The 16,983-nt window shown below is 48.1% G+C and overlaps 1 protein-coding gene across 1 annotated transcript; it reads left to right on the top strand.

Moving 5' to 3' along the window:
- Positions 1–10,137: 10,137 nt before the first annotated feature.
- Positions 10,138–12,862, top strand: LOC110491444 (bone morphogenetic protein 2). Its single transcript, XM_021564905.3, has 5 exons — positions 10,138–10,567; positions 10,705–10,844; positions 10,935–11,051; positions 11,144–11,336; positions 12,299–12,862. The coding sequence occupies exons 1-5, from the start codon at positions 10,255–10,257 to the stop codon at positions 12,721–12,723; spliced, it is 1,188 nt and encodes a 395-aa protein (XP_021420580.2). The 5' UTR covers positions 10,138–10,254; the 3' UTR covers positions 12,724–12,862.
- The last annotated feature ends 4,121 nt before the right edge of the window (positions 12,863–16,983 follow it).

Genomic DNA, 16,983 nt, shown 5'->3' with positions numbered 1-16,983 from the left:
TCTGGGCTGCCTGTCCCCGTTTAGGCATAAAATAAGTATTTATGCACCTGTAATAGAACTGTGTGTGTGTGTGTGTGTGTGTGTGTGTGTGTGTGTGTGTGTGTGTGTGTGTGTGTGTGTGCGTGTGCGGGCGTCCGTTGAACTTACACTATGACAGCACGTGAATGACAGACGTCAGCCGGCCTTCGTCCACACTGGCGGCTGGAAATGTCCATTGGGCCCGGGCTGTGCATGAGGAGAATCAGGACCTGGAGGTAGTGAGGGAGGAGAGGACACAGTGCCAGACACGTGTTAGGACTAACAAGAATCCTCCTCGACACCCAGCATGGCTGAGTACAAGGAGGCCAGTGTAGAAGGTTGAAGAAGTTTCATCCACAACAGCAAACCCTCAGCAAAGACAGACAGCTAAAATAGTCCCTCTCCCTCAGCATCATCCTTCCGCAGTTCACCAACAGTCAATAAATAAGGACCATGTATCTTTGACATGGCAGTGCTGGCTCTAGTGAATGGTGAGATGTGAGATGTGAGTGGTGTCCTATAGAAGCAGCAGTGAGCATATGCCTCCGAGGGAAGTAGGGAGGGGCCTTACCGGACTCGCCACCCGCTCAGCCTGGCAGAGGCCCAGCACTGCTCTGTCAGCACCGCTTAGGGCTGTTTGTTTACCATGTGCCAACGTGTCTATCAGTGACCGGACGGGGCAGCAGCAAGTGTGTGTGTGTGTGTGTGTGTGGAGTGTACCCCCTCTAACGAACAAACACACAACCAGCCCCACACTCCACCCAGGGGCCCAGCTGCTCCTGTGCCAGGGATGAGGTGTTGAAAGATGGCTCAGACCCACTGGAGCAGATGGGCTGCCAAAAAGCAGAGGAGCTAGTCAAAGCATGGAGGTAGAGAGACTGAGAAGGGGAGGAAAGAGAGACTGAGACGGGCAGGGAAGGCAGACTGAGACAGGGAGGGGAGAGAGACTGAGACGAGGAGGGAAGACAAACTGAGACAGGGAGGGAAGACAGACAGACGGGTAGGGAAGACAGACTGAGATGGGGAGGGAAGAGGAGACAGGAAGGGAAGAGGAGACAGGAAGGGAAGAGGAGACAGGGAGGGAAGAATAGACAGGAAGGGAAGATGAGACAGTGAGGGAAAAGGAGACAGGAACGGAAGAGGAGACGGGGAGGGAAGACGAGGCAGGGAGGGAAGACAGACTGAGATGCAGAGGGAAGAGGAGACAGGGGGGAAGAGGAGACAGGGAGGGAAGACGAGGCAGGGAGGGAAAACGAGGCAGGGAGGGAAGATGAGACAGTGAGGGAAAAGGAGACAGGAACGAAAGAGGAGACGGGGAGGGAAGACGAGACAGGGAGGGAAGAGGAGGCAGGAAGGGAAGACGAGGCAGGAAGGGAAGACGAGGCAGGGAGGGAAGAGAGGACAGGGATGGAAGATGAGAAAGGAAGGGAAGATGAGACAGGGAGGGAAGACGAGACCGGGAGGGAAGGCGAGGCAGGGAGGGAAGACGAGACAGGGAGGGAAGGCGAGGCAGGGATGGAAGACGAGACAGGGAGGGAAGGCGAGGCAGGGAGGGAAGACGAGACAGGGAGGGAAGACGAGGCAGGGAGGAAAGACAAGAAAGGGAAGGAAGAAAGGACAGTGAGGGAAAAGGAGACAGGAACGGAAGAGGAGACGGGGAGGGAAGACGAGGCAAGGAGGGAAGAGGAGGCAGGAAGGAAGACGAGGCAGGGAGGGAAGACAGACTGAGATGCAGAGGGAAGAGGAGACAGGGGGGAAGAGGAGACAGGGAGGGAAGACGAGGCAGGGAGGGAAAACGAGGCAGGGAGGGAAGATGAGACAGTGAGGGAAAAGGAGACAGGAACGGAAGAGGAGACGGGGAGGGAAGACGAGACAGGGAGGGAAGAGGAGGCAGGAAGGGAAGACGAGACAGGGAGGGAAATTGAGGAAGGAAGGGAAGACAAGACAGGGAGGGAAGACAGGGAGGGAAGGCGAGGCAGGGAGGGAAGCCGAGGCAGGGAGGGAAGGCAAGACAGGGAGGGAAGACGAGACCGGGAGGGAAGACAAGACAGGGAGGGAAGACGAGGCAGGGAGGAAAGACGAGACAGGGAAGGAAGACGAGACAGGGAGGGAAGACAGGGAGGAAATGCGAGGCAGGGATGGAAGGCGAGGCTGGGAGGGAAGGCGAGACAGGGAGGGAACACGAGGCAGGGAGGGAAGGCGAGGCAGGGAGGGAAGGCGAGACAGGGAGGGAAGACGAGACCGGGAGGGAAGGCGAGGCAGGAAGGGATGACGAGACAGGGAGGGAATGCGAGGCAGGGAGGAAAGACGAGACAGGGAGGGAAGGCGAGGCAGGGAGGGAAGACGAGACAGGGAGGGAAATTGAGGCAGGGAGGGAAGGAGAGACAGGGAGGAAAGACAAGACAGGGAGGAAAGACGAGACAGGGAGGAAAGACGAGACAGGGAGGGAAGACGAGACAGGGAGGGAAAGTGAGGCAGGGAGGGAAGACAAGACAGGGAGGAAAGAAAAGACAGGGAGGGAAGACGAGACCGGGAGGGAAGGTGAGGCAGGGAGGGAAGACAGGGAGGGAAGGCGAGGCAGGGAGGGAAGGCGAGGCAGGGAGGGAAGACAAGACAGGGAGGGAAGGTGAGGCAGGGAGGGTAGACGAGACAGGGAGGGAAGGTTGAGGCAGGGAGGGAAGACAGGGTGGGAAGGCGAGGCAGGGAGGGAAGGCGAGGCAGCGAGGGAAGACGAGACAGGGAGGGAAGGCGAGGCAGGGAGGGAAGACGAGGCAGGGAGGGAAGACGAGACAGGGAGGGAAAGTGAGGCAGGGAGGGAAGACAAGACAGGGAGGAAAGACGAGACAGGGAGGGAAGGCGAGGCAGGGAGGGAAGACGAGACAGGGAGGGAAAGTGAGGCAGGGAGGGAAGACGAGACAGGGAGGGAAGGCGAGGCAGGGAGGGAAGGAGAGACAGGGAGGGAAAGTGAGGCAGGGAGGGAAGACAGACTGAGATGCAAAGGGAAGAGGAGACAGGGAGGGGAGAGGAGACAGGGAGGGAAGACAAGACAGGGAGGGAAGAGGAGACAGGGAGGAAAGACGAGACCTGGAGGGAAGACGAGACAGAGAGGGAAGATGAGACAGGGAGGGAAGGCGAGGCAGGGAGGGAAGAAGAGACAGGAAGGGAAGACAGACTGAGATGCAAAGGGAAGAGGAGACAGGGGGGAAGAGGAGACATGGAGGGAAGACGATGCAGGGAGGGAAGTTGAGACAGGGAGGGAATTGGAGACAGGGAGGGGAGAGAAGACAGGAAGGGAAGACGAGACAGCGGGGGAAGATGAGACAGAGAGGGAAGATGAGACAGGGAGGGAAGGCGAGGAAGGGAAGGAAGACGAGACAGGAAGGGAAGACGGGACAGAGAGGGAAGGCGAGACAGGGAGGGAAGACAAGACCGGGAGGGAAGGCGAGGCAGGGAGGGAAGATGAGACAGGGAGGGAAGACGAGACAGGGAGGGAAGACGAGACCGGGAGGGAAGGCGAGGCAGGGAGGGAAGACGAGACAGAGAGGGAAGATGAGGCAGGGAGGGAAGGCGAGGCAGGGAGGGAAGAAGTTAAAGAGAGGGAAGATGAGACAGGGAGGGAAGGCGAGGCAGGGAGGGAAGTCGAGACAGAGAGGGAAGATGAGGCAGGGAGGGAAGACGAGACAGGGAGGGAAGGCGAGGCAGGGAGGGAAGGAGAGACAGGGAGGGAAAGTGAGGCAGGGAGGGAAGACAGACTGAGATGCAAAGGGAAGAGGAGACAGGGAGGGGAGAGGAGACAGGGAGGGAAGACAAGACAGGGAGGGAAGAGGAGACAGGGAGGAAAGACGAGACCTGGAGGGAAGACGAGACAGAGAGGGAAGATGAGACAGGGAGGGAAGGCGAGGCAGGGAGGGAAGAAGAGACAGGAAGGGAAGACAGACTGAGATGCAAAGGGAAGAGGAGACAGGGGGGAAGAGGAGACATGGAGGGAAGACGAGGCAGGGAGGGAAGTTGAGACAGGGAGGGAATTGGAGACAGGGAGGGGAGAGAAGACAGGAAGGGAAGACGAGACAGCGGGGGAAGATGAGACAGAGAGGGAAGATGAGACAGGGAGGGAAGGCGAGGAAGGGAAGGAAGACGAGACAGGAAGGGAAGACGGGACAGAGAGGGAAGGCGAGACAGGGAGGGAAGACAAGACCGGGAGGGAAGGCGAGGCAGGGAGGGAAGATGAGACAGGGAGGGAAGACGAGACAGGGAGGGAAGACGAGACCGGGAGGGAAGGCGAGGCAGGGAGGGAAGACGAGACAGAGAGGGAAGATGAGGCAGGGAGGGAAGGCGAGGCAGGGAGGGAAGACGAGACAGGGAGGGAAGAAGGGAAAGAGAGGGAAGATGAGACAGGGAGGGAAGGCGAGGCAGGGAGGGAAGACAGACTGAGATGCAAAGGGAAGAGGAGACAGGGAGGGGAGAGGAGACAGGGAGGGAAGACAAGACAGGGAGGGAAGAGGAGACAGGGAGGAAAGACGAGACCTGGAGGGAAGACGAGACAGAGAGGGAAGATGAGACAGGGAGGGAAGGCGAGGCAGGGAGGGAAGAAGAGACAGGAAGGGAAGACAGACTGAGATGCAAAGGGAAGAGGAGACAGGGGGGAAGAGGAGACATGGAGGGAAGACGAGGCAGGGAGGGAAGTTGAGACAGGGAGGGAATTGGAGACAGGGAGGGGAGAGAAGACAGGAAGGGAAGACGAGACAGCGGGGGAAGATGAGACAGAGAGGGAAGATGAGACAGGGAGGGAAGGCGAGGAAGGGAAGGAAGACGAGACAGGAAGGGAAGACGGGACAGAGAGGGAAGGCGAGACAGGGAGGGAAGACAAGACCGGGAGGGAAGGCGAGGCAGGGAGGGAAGACGAGACAGGGAGGGAAGACGAGACAGGGAGGGAAGACGAGACCGGGAGGGAAGGCGAGGCAGGGATAGAAGACGAGACAGAGAGGGAAGATGAGGCAGGGAGGGAAGGCGAGGCAGGGAGGGAAGACGAGACAGGGAGGGAAGAAGTTAAAGAGAGGGAAGATGAGACAGGGAGGGAAGGCGAGGCAGGGAGGGAAGTCGAGACAGAGAGGGAAGATGAGGCAGGGAGGGAAGACGAGACAGGGAGGGAAGGCGAGGCAGGGAGGGAAGACGAGACAGGGAGGGAAGATGAGACAGGGAGGGAAGGCGAAGCAGGGGGGGAAGACGAGACAGCCACAACATGTTTAGAAGGCTCTCCTGAGTCCTGACAGTCCACATTTGTCCACTTCAATTAGAAATAGTTGGACAAGGTTTAACAGGGTTATAAGGGTTACTACTGGGCTCTCCTGAAATGGAGAAACTAGGTGCATACTGTCTCACTCTCAGCCAATCATTTCACTGTCTCCCCTCTTTTCCCTTTCCAGGCTGTTTAGACGTAATACATATGCTTCATCTTTATCATATAAAAGTGTCAGTGGCTGGTCCCAATCTTAAATCTTAAACATTGCCATATTAGGCGGCAAGGCTAATCTCCATGGCTGTCCCAGTCTGCTGCTAAAGTCAGACAGGAGTGAGGAGAGTAACTGTCTGTCTCAGTAGCCCTGTAAAAAACGACAAGCCCTTTCCACTTCTGTCTGCTTTCTGACACACCGTGTTCCTGCCTTTCGCTCAAGTCTTCAATATACTGTATGCTTGCAGTTAGCCACTGTCACAAATTCCTTGCCAACCACTCATTGTTAAATTTTGCGATTTCCAACTGTGTTGTGTAATGTTTATGTCCAAAGGCCAATGGGCACGGATATGTTTTATCTATGATTTCTCTTCATTATTTCTCTTCATATTGTGACGACCCTCCCACTCTGTCTGCCGAATTCTTTCTCTTTGCTCTTGTTTTCCTTATTAGGATGTCGGGACACACCTGGACCCGGGTGTGTCCCAGGATAAATACACCTCTTCCCCATTCATTGAGGAGACTCTCTCCATGCAGACACACTGTTAGATTTTGGTTGTGGCATTTTTGTGGCCATTTTGTTTACTTGCTTTGGGTGCTTGCTTTGGCATCTTTCAACACTCCTCATTATCACATCTATACACACAACCACTCACTTACACTACTGATTACTGACTACACACACCATTGTTTATTGTATGTAGATTACTTCCGTTAATAGATATTTTTTTTGTTATTCCTTATCTCCACGTTGTCTCCCTTTTTGTTACGGGCTTTGAGCCGGTTCGTGACAATATGACAAGGATTAAAAAGGATTTGACAGTAGATTATCGACTGGTTTCATGATGATGACTGCTAGATAAGATTTTGAAAGTATGATGTTGAGATGATCAGTCCAATCAAAACTACTGTACATATAACGTGATTTGACGACCTTTTATCTGTGGCTAATGACCTTGAGCCTTCTTGGATGGGCACTCCTAATGTAACTCCATGACAGCACCCAAGGGGCTAGAATTTTCGAGCTCTAGCCTTAGACTTGGTGGTGACGGAGTGTCCCCATGAGTGACAGAACACTGAGCAAATCTTGGAGCTACGCTCCGTGTTTTCTGCTGGCTTGCCGCACCACCACAGAAAGCACTGAACTAGGCTGAAGCACCTGCATTTTGGAGCTGCCTTACTCGAGAAAACCAAAAAGAGACCATATTTGTATGCACCTTTATTAATTCAATGATAAATATATTTTAGATGCTGTTTTCAAACTGATATGTGGTATGTATTAATGCCAAAATATCATGCGAAACACCCCCCGCCCCAGAAAATCTGCTAAAAAGGTGGGGCTCTTCACCTTTGCAAAGAAATTGGAAATTAGTATTAGTACTTCAGTTTTCTCAGCAGCAGCTGTAAGCAGCAGTCTCGTTGCAAAACGTAGACTTTTGCTGAAACAAAGTTCTGCTGAGTTATTCGAGGAAGGAAAGAGAAGAAGGTCCAACACCACTCTCCCACTTTAGTATCTTACCTAGTTGTTTTCTGATTATCTCATTTCTGATATTTTATAGCTTTGTCAACTATGTGTGTTTTCTATACCTGTTTGCTCCTCTCCATGTAGGCTTTACAGACACTCCCCCCCACTTGGCTGTAACCCTTATAATTTAGTGTCCCCTGCGCACACAACCCATGTGGAATTCCTGGACTCTGGCAGCGTTTGAAACAGCCGATCTGCAGTCAAGAATGCAGAGTTAATCTCAGCCTCTGCTGACCTTCCGTCCCTTGACCTTTTGGCCCTTACGGAGACATGGATCCCCTCAGAGAACGCTGCTACTCCAGCTCCTCTCTCTTCATCTGACTATGTTTCCTCTCGTCGTCCGAGAGCATCTGGTTGTCGAGGTGGAGGCACAGGGCTGGCTACTCCTTTCTCCTAAAATTTAGATTTGGTCTTTTCTCCCTCTCTCTCCCTCTCTCACCTCATTTGAATTCCATGCTTTCACTGTCACTTGTCCACTCAAGCTTGACATTGTTGTCCTCTATCGCCCACCAGGTGTCCCTAGAGAGTTTCTCAATGAGCTTGACACCTTGATAAGCTCATTTCCTGACGACGGCTCAGCGCTCTTCGTTCTTGACAACTTCAACCTCCCGACGTCTGCTTTTGATTAATTTGTTCCCAACTCTCTGTTTCCCCTCCTTGCCTCTTTTGCCCTCACCCTTTCCCAGTCCCCTCCCACTCACAAGACAGTCAATACGCTTGACCTCATCTTTACTAGAGGCTGTTCTCCTACTAATCTCACTGCAACCCCCCTCCAGGTCTCTGATCACTGCATTGTTTCCATTTCTGCCTCCCTTTCCTCCAACCCTAATCACACAGCCCCTACCCAGACGGTCATGCGCCGTCGCAATCTTTGATCGCTATCTCCCACTACTTTCTCCTCTTCGATCCTATCATCACTCCCTTCAGATAAATCCCTCTCCTGATTATGCCTCTCTGTCCTTACTTTCCTCCCTTTCTACATCCTATGACTCGCACTGTCCCCTTACGCCCGGCTGGATCGGCCCTCCCCTCAAGCTCCGTGGCTGAGTGACTCATTGCGAGCTTACAGAACAGGGCTGTGGGCAGCTGAGAAAAAAAAAACTTCAGGAGAACCTATCATCCTTTCACTCCTTCCTCTCTACCTTCTCTTCCTTTGTATCCAAGGCTAAAGCCACTTACTATCACTCAAAATGTCATGCTTCTGCCTCTAACTCTAGGAAGCAAGTCACTAGGCTCTGTCATATCCTCACATGGTCTCTCCTATCATTGCTTTCAGATGACACTCAACTACTTTTCTTCTCCTTCCCCTCTTCTGACACACAGGTGGTGACACGCATCTCTGCTTGCATGGCAGATATCTCAGCTTGGATGTCGGCCCACCACCTCAAGCTCAACCTCGACCAGACGGAGCTGCTCTTCGTCATCGGGAAGACCTGCCCGCTCCAAGACCTTTCCATCATGGTTGACAACTCCACTGTGTCCCCATTCCAGAGAGCAAAGAACCTTGGCGTGACCTTGGAAAACACCCTGTCGTTCTCTGCAAACATAAAATAAGTGACTTCTCCTGCAAGTTCATGCTCTACAACAGAAGCTTCTGAAAACATCTAAAACCCTACCTCTTCAAAGAGAGCGTCTGCTAAATGACAAAAATGTCAAATGTAGACATATTAACGTGATCCGTCCGAACTCTGACTTCACCCCGTAGAAGTTGAAATTTAAGGTATGGTTAAGGTAAAGGTTAAGGTTTAGGGTATGGACGTACCAAGGATCCAGGATAGCACTAACCATTGGTTAATGATGGGAAATGTGCAATGTTCTTTCAAAGTGATTGCCCACTCCGTACTAGTCACAACGAGGCTCCACATCAAAATGATTACCACAGAGACACATGCAGTGGGTATCAATTTATGCTTTGGCCAATGCCGCCATCTGCTGTATACATGAGGCTACTGCATTCAGCCAAAAACCAAGGCAGAGACGAGGTCGCTCTTATACAGTACAATGCAGGATAACGTGGTAGGCCTGTGAGATTCGGTCCACGTCATATGGCTTCTCTTCACGTTTATCAGTAATCCGCACATGGTCAATCCAAACATTTGAGGTGATCTCACACACTGCGTTTATTGGCCACAGAGGGGGCTTCCAATATGCCCTGCGCCGTGGATGACGCACATGCAGGGTCCCCTGTATGCACAACCGTCCACTTTCACTGCTGTTCAAATGCTTTTATGTCCATGGTGTGGTTGTCTGGCAAATATGCTCCTCAGTATTATAATCGATATGTATAATGGAAAATATGCACACAGTAAAATGAGGGACACATCCACAGTGTAATAAATTCGCATACAGTGATATGTCATCTGGCCATCGGGCTCACGTGCGTAAAATAACAACAGTGATCGAGTAATTGCCTCCAAATGAGGGGATCATCATTTGATTCAATTCATTATAAATTGAAGCCACATTGATCAATGAGACGATTTTAGGAATGTGTTCTCACCCTTGATTGAAGATAATCCCTGATTAATTTAAAATGCGAATACACAAATTATTGGATTTGGTGACACCTCCATTCATTAGCATTTAATCCTGTGAGTCATTCAATAAACAACGCCCAACAGAGACGGAAACTCCCCGTAACAACAAGTAAACCTCAGTTTTCATTTGCGTCATAGGTTTGTGTGTGCGTTCCTTTGGGGACCAACTGGCCTCATACAGATAACGGATAACACACTATAGATTTTTTTAAAAGAGGATAAACTGAGAAAAACGTTTGTCTTCTAGTTCATGATGTGAGGACGTGCGTCATTGGTCTTTTTGTTAAGCATAACGTTTTTTTTTATATATCTATGCTTGAAAACTCAAATGTAAACCATATGATGTCTTCAGGTTAAGATTAAGGTAGTATTTGACATATCAGTAGGCATAGTGATTTACGATAATGTCATGTCAAGTTCACCATTTAAAATTAGATTTATAACAATTGAATAATCTATCTTTTGTGAAGGGGAGAGAGGTTGGATCAGGCGAATAGTTAAGGTAACCCTCTTATTTGGGCCAACCTGCAATTTGTAGGTCAAATGATTCATTGTTTGTCTGAGGGGGTGCTACTTCCGTATTTAAATCCGCTATATGAATTCGTAGACCTTTAAATGGTCCATTCGACCATCACCCTCGGGACAGGGGCGCTTGCTCCTACCAAAGGCGGTGATAGCCGAACCACTGACCCATAACCAGTCGGGCTCATTAGGCTATCGCTAGCATGATATTACAGGGTCTACTCGTCTGGCTAGTCCTCACATTACCGCTAAGAACCGTGTCCATGTTCACTATCTCTTATGACGAAGAATCCAAAGAAACTGTTTGGAAAGAGAACCGTTTGGATATAACAAAGTCGGCTGAGAAGATGGACGAATTGTTCAATCCGAAGGATTTGCCTGAGATCTCTTCAGTGCCTCATAGAAAGGCACCTCAGTTTATGCTGGACTTGTTCAACTCAGTGGCGGACTCCAATGGATACCCCAGGAACTCGGAGAAACTAGAGGGCAATGTGGTGCGGAGCTTCGAGGACAGAGGTGAGTCCAAGCGCATAATACGCACAAACTTTTGTGACCAAGCATGTTTGAAGATAATGTACAACATTTTTATGTTATCTTAATGGGAAAACTTTCAGACTTTTTATTTTAACACAATTCTTGATATATTTATGCAGGACATGCCGGTGGAAGGTTTCATTTCTTCAATTTGTCCTCATTTGCCAGAGATGAGAGAATGATCAAAGCAGAATTTCGCTGGTTCAGGCAAAAACAACGACTTTTCCTTGGGCAGGCATATGGACCCCATTTCTACAAGGTTAGTTGGAAATAAATACTTTTAAGTGTGTTGAGATAACTCGATATAATTATTGTACTGTTTAGCCTAACGCATGCTTTGCGCGCGCAGGTGGACCTATATGAGGTGTTGGACAACAGAGTAAAACCTTGGAGAGGGAATCTAATCACGTCAAGACTGTTGCCTTTATACACTCAGGGATGGGAAGTCTTCAACGTCACACAAACAGTACGATCTGTTCACGTTTTATCACTGCACACCATATTTCAACATCACCCTTTCTATATTTTAATCGCATCATTTGTTTTCCCAAATGAAAGGTGTCCAACTGGATTCGCAACAGTGAGGAGAATAATGGTATTCTGGTGGTTACTACTCTGCCATCGGGGAAATGGATTAAGTCAGTCCTGCAGTCTTCAGAGAGACAGGGAGAATCACCTACGGAGAATGCTTTCCTGGTTATATTCTCAGACGACGGAAGAGGCTCGACCACTAATCAGTCACTAAATCAAGGTAAACTAGCAGGGTCAGAATTTCAGTTTTTTTATATTCAGACAGAATAACAGTAGAATCTTGTACAAGGCCTCAGACCTCCAAACTCATAGTTGTCAAAAAAATACATCGAGAGAACTCTTTTCAACGTTTTATTTTTCTACTTTTCATGTAAAAACAGACAAAAAATATGGATAACAAGGTTGATGAATATAGTTTCTGTTGCTTCGGATGAATAGTTATCATTCTCTCGTCCTAAGACATGGGCTCCTCGGTAGAGTTTACTCGGTGTAGTTCCTCCAGCTGTATGCCTGGCAGTACGTCTGAGGCGCACCAGGTGTACATTGGGGTGCGACATGAATAACAGCCTTGAGCAAAAATGCCTGTATAAAATTAATAACTCAAATACTGAGCTATATTGTATGTTAAAAAAAATGTATTCAAAATTCAAAAGGCCCTCGCACATCTGAGCTATCTTTTTTTGCAGGTGCATGGTAACAGTTGAATAAAATGAGAAAAAGCTCTGACGAAGGCCGTGAGGCCGATACGTGAAGCTTATTAAAGAGCAGTGATACTGTCAAGAGCAGTGTGCGAGTTCCTTCTTTTTTCTCATGTTAAAAAAAGGGACATTATATTATTTTATACTAACACAATTGCGCAGAGAAATATATTTTGTTTAACAAGTAGGCCTGGTGGGCGGGATGTTTAAATCGAATAATGGGCCAACAGTATGACTACTTGCAGGACTGAAAGATACAAACGGGGAGAATTAAACGTTGAAAATAAACGTTTATCTGATTGTAGGCCATGAATTGGACTTTGTTCATCATAGAACATGTAGTACGAACATTTCTACAAGCATATTAATGGGCTGTCAATGATCAAATTATATTATGTGAATGGTGGAGGTTTGCAGTTGTATGCCTAACTGTCGATAATTATTGAAATACTGATATATTCATTTCTCATGTACATTTTTGTAGGACATGTCAGCCACGCCACCGCACATGACAGTCCTGCGAAGGTATTGCGTCAAGACAGCGGGAGCAGAAGGAGGCGCGCAGCCCCAAGTTATCACCGCAGCCGCCCCATGTCCTGCCAGCGTATCCCCCTCTTTGTGGACTTCGAGGAGATCGGCTGGGCAGGCTGGATCATCTCTCCACGGGGGTACAACGCTTACCACTGCAAGGGCTCCTGCCCGTTCCCACTCGGAGAGAGTCTCCGCGCCACGAATCATGCCACTGTGCAGTCCATCATGCATGCACTAAAGCTCTCCAACGACGTGAATACACCATGCTGCGTGCCTGACAAACTCCAGTCCATCAGCCTTCTCTATTTTGACGACGAGGAAAACGTAGTTCTTAAACAGTATGACGATATGGTGGCAGTCAGCTGTGGCTGTCATTGACTACAGTGCGATTGCCAGCTGCACTCCGGGAACATTTCCCACGAGTTTCAGAAATGTTGCCTGAATTACAGTATGTCCAGTGATTCATGCATAAATGGACGTTATTTTTGAGAAATAAAAATCGCTCGTTGCAATTTAACATGTTTAGATTGATATTTGATTACGCTTTGAGGCCGGGCACAAGCAGTAATGGAAGTCCCTGTGGAGCTGACCAAGGTGCTGAAATGAAGCGTCAGTGTGGTGCAATTGCCGTGAAAGAAAACCCTTTAATGAATAAAAAGCATTGCCATTGTCAGAAATGCTGGCAATACTAACAAAGCGCATGAATTATCAAACTATTTTAGTGTCATGGTTGTCAACAAGATGAGGTTGTTATTGGTAAACTACACGTTTTCAAGTTTCAAATTTTATTGTCACGTGCACACTTACAGTGAAAGGCCTTTCATGCTAGCTTTTTCCCAACAATGCAGTGATCAATATCAGTAGTAAAAAATATGATAGTATAAAATAAACTAAAGTAGAACAAAAACAAAATAAAAATAGAATATGTATATTGACCACTATAATTTTGGTGGAGAAGGAATAATGTTCTGGAGCTGTTTTTCATGGTTCGGGCTAGGCCCCTTAGTTCCAGTGAAGGGAAATCTTAACGCTACAGCATACAATGACATTCTAGACGATGCTGTGCTTCCAACTTGGTCGCAAGTTGGAAGCACCAAATCCCAAAGTACTTAAAGTAGTCAACACACACGAACACAGTTGTGAAGAAGGCGCGACAATGCCTTTTCCCCCTTTGGAGACTGAAAAGATTTTGCATGGGTCCCCAGACACTTAAAAGTTCTACAGTTGCACCATCAAGAGCATCCTGACCGATTGCATCACCGCCTGGTATGGCAACCGCTTGGCATCCGTAAGGTGCTACAGAGGGTAGTGCGTACAGCCCAGTACATCACTGGGGCCAAGCTTCCTGCCATCCAAGACCTATATACTATGAGGTGTCAGAGGATGGCCCACATTTCTTTCAAAGATTCCAGTCACACAAGTCATAGACTGTTCTCTCTGCTACCGCACAGCAAGCGGTAGAAGGCTCAATAACTGCTAAACAATTAATCAAATGGCCACCCGGACTATTTGCATTGATCCCCCGCTTTTCTTTACACTGCTGCTACTCATTGTTTATTGTCAATGCATTGTTACTTTACCCCGACCTACAAGTACAAATAACCTCGACTAACCTGTACCCCCGCACATTGACTCGGTACCAGTACCCCTGTATATAGCCTCATTATTGTTATTTTGTTGTCACTTTTTATATATATATATATATATATATATATATATATATATATATATATATATATATATATATATATATATATATATATATTTATACTTTAGTTTATTCGGTGAATATATTCTTAACAATATTTTCTTAAAACTGTGTTGTTGGTTAAATGCTTATAAGTAAGCATTTCACAGTACGGTCTTCACCAGTGACAAATACAATTTGAGTTCATTTGATTCGCTTTTAAAACTCACCTTACTGTGAATGATCAATTTGAAGAAAGAAGTTCAACAATAGGTTGAAGCTGAGTGGAAAACATGGTCAATGTGAATGCTGTTTCAAAGCCTAACAATCAAACGGAGAGTGCTTTCTAAGGTGATGATTAATTCAAATGCTTACGCATAAGCATAGGTCTATACATGAGCCCAAGCCTGAAAAAACCCGCTGAATGAAAACAATGATTGTGCTGTTATACAATACAACGTACATAATTGGTTTAGCCTAAATTAAACACATTCAGATCTAGCATTCCATTTTTGTGAATTTGTTTTTGAATAGCCTAGTAATAGGGCTTTATATACACTGCTCAAAAAAATAAAGGGAACACTAAAATAATACATCCTAGATCTGAATGAATGAAATATTCTCATTAAATACTTTTTTCTTTACATAGTTGAATGTGCTGACAACAAAATCACACAAAAATTATCAATGGAAATCAAATTTATCAACCTATGGAGGTCTGGATTTGGAGTCACACTCAAAATTAAAGTGGAAAACCACACTACAGGCTAATCCAACTTTGATGTAATGTCCTTAAAACAAGTCAAAATGAGGCTCAGTAGTGTGTGTGGCCTCCACGTGCCTGTATGACCTCCTTACAACGCCTGGGCATGCTCCTGATGAGGTGGCGGATGGTCTCCTGAGGGATCTCCTCCCAGACCTGGACTAAAGCATCCGCCAACTCCTGGATAGTCTGGTGGATGGAGCGAGACATGATGTCCCAGATGTGCTCAATTTGATTCAGGTCTGGGGAACGGGCGGGCCAGTCCATAGCATCAATGCCTTCCTCTTGCAGGAACTGCTGACACACTCCAGCCACATGAGGTCTAGCATTGTCTTGCATTAGGAGGAACCCAGGGCAAACCGCACCAGCATATGGTCTCACAAGGGGTCTGAGGATCTAATCTCGGTACCTAATGGCAGTCAGGCTACCTCTGGCGAGCACATGGAGGGCTGTGCGGCCCCCCAAAGAAATGTCACCCCACACCATGACTGACCCACCGCCAAACTGGTCATGCTGGAGGCAGCAGAACGTTCTCCACGGCGTCTCCAGACTCTGTCACGTCTGTCACATGCTCAGTGTGAACCTGCTTTCATCTGTGAAGAGCACAGGGCACCAGTGGCGAATTTGTCAATCTTGGTGTTCTCTGGCAAATGCCAAACGTCCTGCACAGTGTTGGGCTGTAAGCACAACCCCCACCTATGGACGTCGGGCCCTCATACCACCCTCATGGAATCTGTTTCTGACCGTTTGAGAAGACACGCACATTTGTGGCCTGATGGAGGTCATTTTGCAGGGCTCTAGCAGTGCTCCTCCTGCTCCTCCTTGCACAAAGGCGGAGGTAGCGGTTCTGCTGCTGGGTTGTTGCCCTCCTACGGCCTCCTCCACGTCTCCTGATGTACTGGCCTGTCTCCTGGTAGCGCCTCCATGCTCTGGACACTACGCTGACAGACACAGCAAACCTTCTTGCCACAGCTCGCATTGATGTGCCATCCTGGATGAGCTGCACTACCTGAGCCACTTGTGTGGGTTGTAGACTCCATCTCATGCTACCACTAGAGTGAAAGCACCACCATTCAAAAGTGACCAAAACATCAGCCAGGAAGCTGATCTTGTGCATGACACAAGTCATTTTTTCAACAATTGTTTACAGGCAGATTATTTCACTTATAATTCACTGTATCACAATTCCAGTTGGTCAGAAGTTGACATACACTAAATTGACTGTGCCTTTAATAAACAGCTTGGAAAATTCCAGAAAATGATGTCATGGCTTTAGAAGCATATGATAGGCTAATTGACATCTAAGTCAATTGGAAGTGTACCTGTGGATGTATTTCAAGTCCTACCTTCAAACCCACTGCCTCTTTGCTTGACATTATGGGAAGATCAAAAGAAAAAAGACCTCAGAAAAAAAAATTGTAGATCTCCACAAGTCTGGGTCATCCTTGGGAGCAATTTCCAAAGGTACCACGTTCATCTGTACAAACAATAAACGTACTTTGGTAAACGTACTTTGGTGCGAAAAGTGCAAATCAATTCCAGAACAAGAAGAAAGAATCTTGTGAAGATGCTGGAGGAAACAGGTACAAAAGTATCTATATCCACAGTAATACAAGTCCTATATCGACATAACCTGAAAGGCCGTTTAGCAAGGAAGAAGCCACTGGTCCAAAACCACCATAAAAAAAGCCAGACTACGGTTTGCAACTGCACATGGGGACAAAGATTGTACTTTTTGGAGAAATGTTCCCTGGTCTGATGAAACAAAAATATAACTATTTGGCCATAATGACCTTCGTTATGTTTGGAGGAAAAAGGGGGAGGCTTGCAAGCCAAAGAACACCATCCCCACCGTGAAGCACGATGGTGGCAGCATCATGTTGTGGGGGTGCTTTGCTGCAGGAGGGACTGGGGCACTTCACAAAATAGATGGCATCATGAGATCGGACATTTATGTGGATACATTGAAGCAACATCTAAAGACATCAGTCAGGAAGTTAAAGCTTGGTCGCAAATGGGTCTTCCAAATGGACAATGACACCAAGCATACTTCCAAAGTTGTGGCAAAATGGCTAAAGGACAACAAAGTCAATGTATTGGAGTGGCCATCACAAAGCCCTGACCTCAGTCCTATAGAACATTTGTGGGCAGAACTGAAAAAGTGTGTGCGAGCAAGGAGGCCTACAAT

Source organism: Oncorhynchus mykiss, chromosome 16, assembly GCF_057628025.1.
Source record: "Oncorhynchus mykiss isolate SJ-2025 chromosome 16, ASM5762802v1, whole genome shotgun sequence".
Classification (NCBI taxonomy): domain Eukaryota; kingdom Metazoa; phylum Chordata; class Actinopteri; order Salmoniformes; family Salmonidae; genus Oncorhynchus; species Oncorhynchus mykiss.
The sequence above is the reverse complement of the archived record's forward strand: the minus strand, read 5'-3'. Positions and strand labels throughout refer to the sequence as shown.

Excerpts from the sequence above, each read along its gene's own strand:
- LOC110491444 (XM_021564905.3), top strand. The coding sequence starts at position 10,255 with ATGATATTACAGGGTCTACTCGTCTGGCTAGTCCTCACATTACCGCTA. Across the intron at positions 10,568-10,704 it reads GCGGAGCTTCGAGGACAGAG|GACATGCCGGTGGAAGGTTT; the intron begins GTGAGTCCAAGC and ends ATATTTATGCAG. Across the intron at positions 11,052-11,143 it reads TCTTCAACGTCACACAAACA|GTGTCCAACTGGATTCGCAA; the intron begins GTACGATCTGTT and ends CCCAAATGAAAG.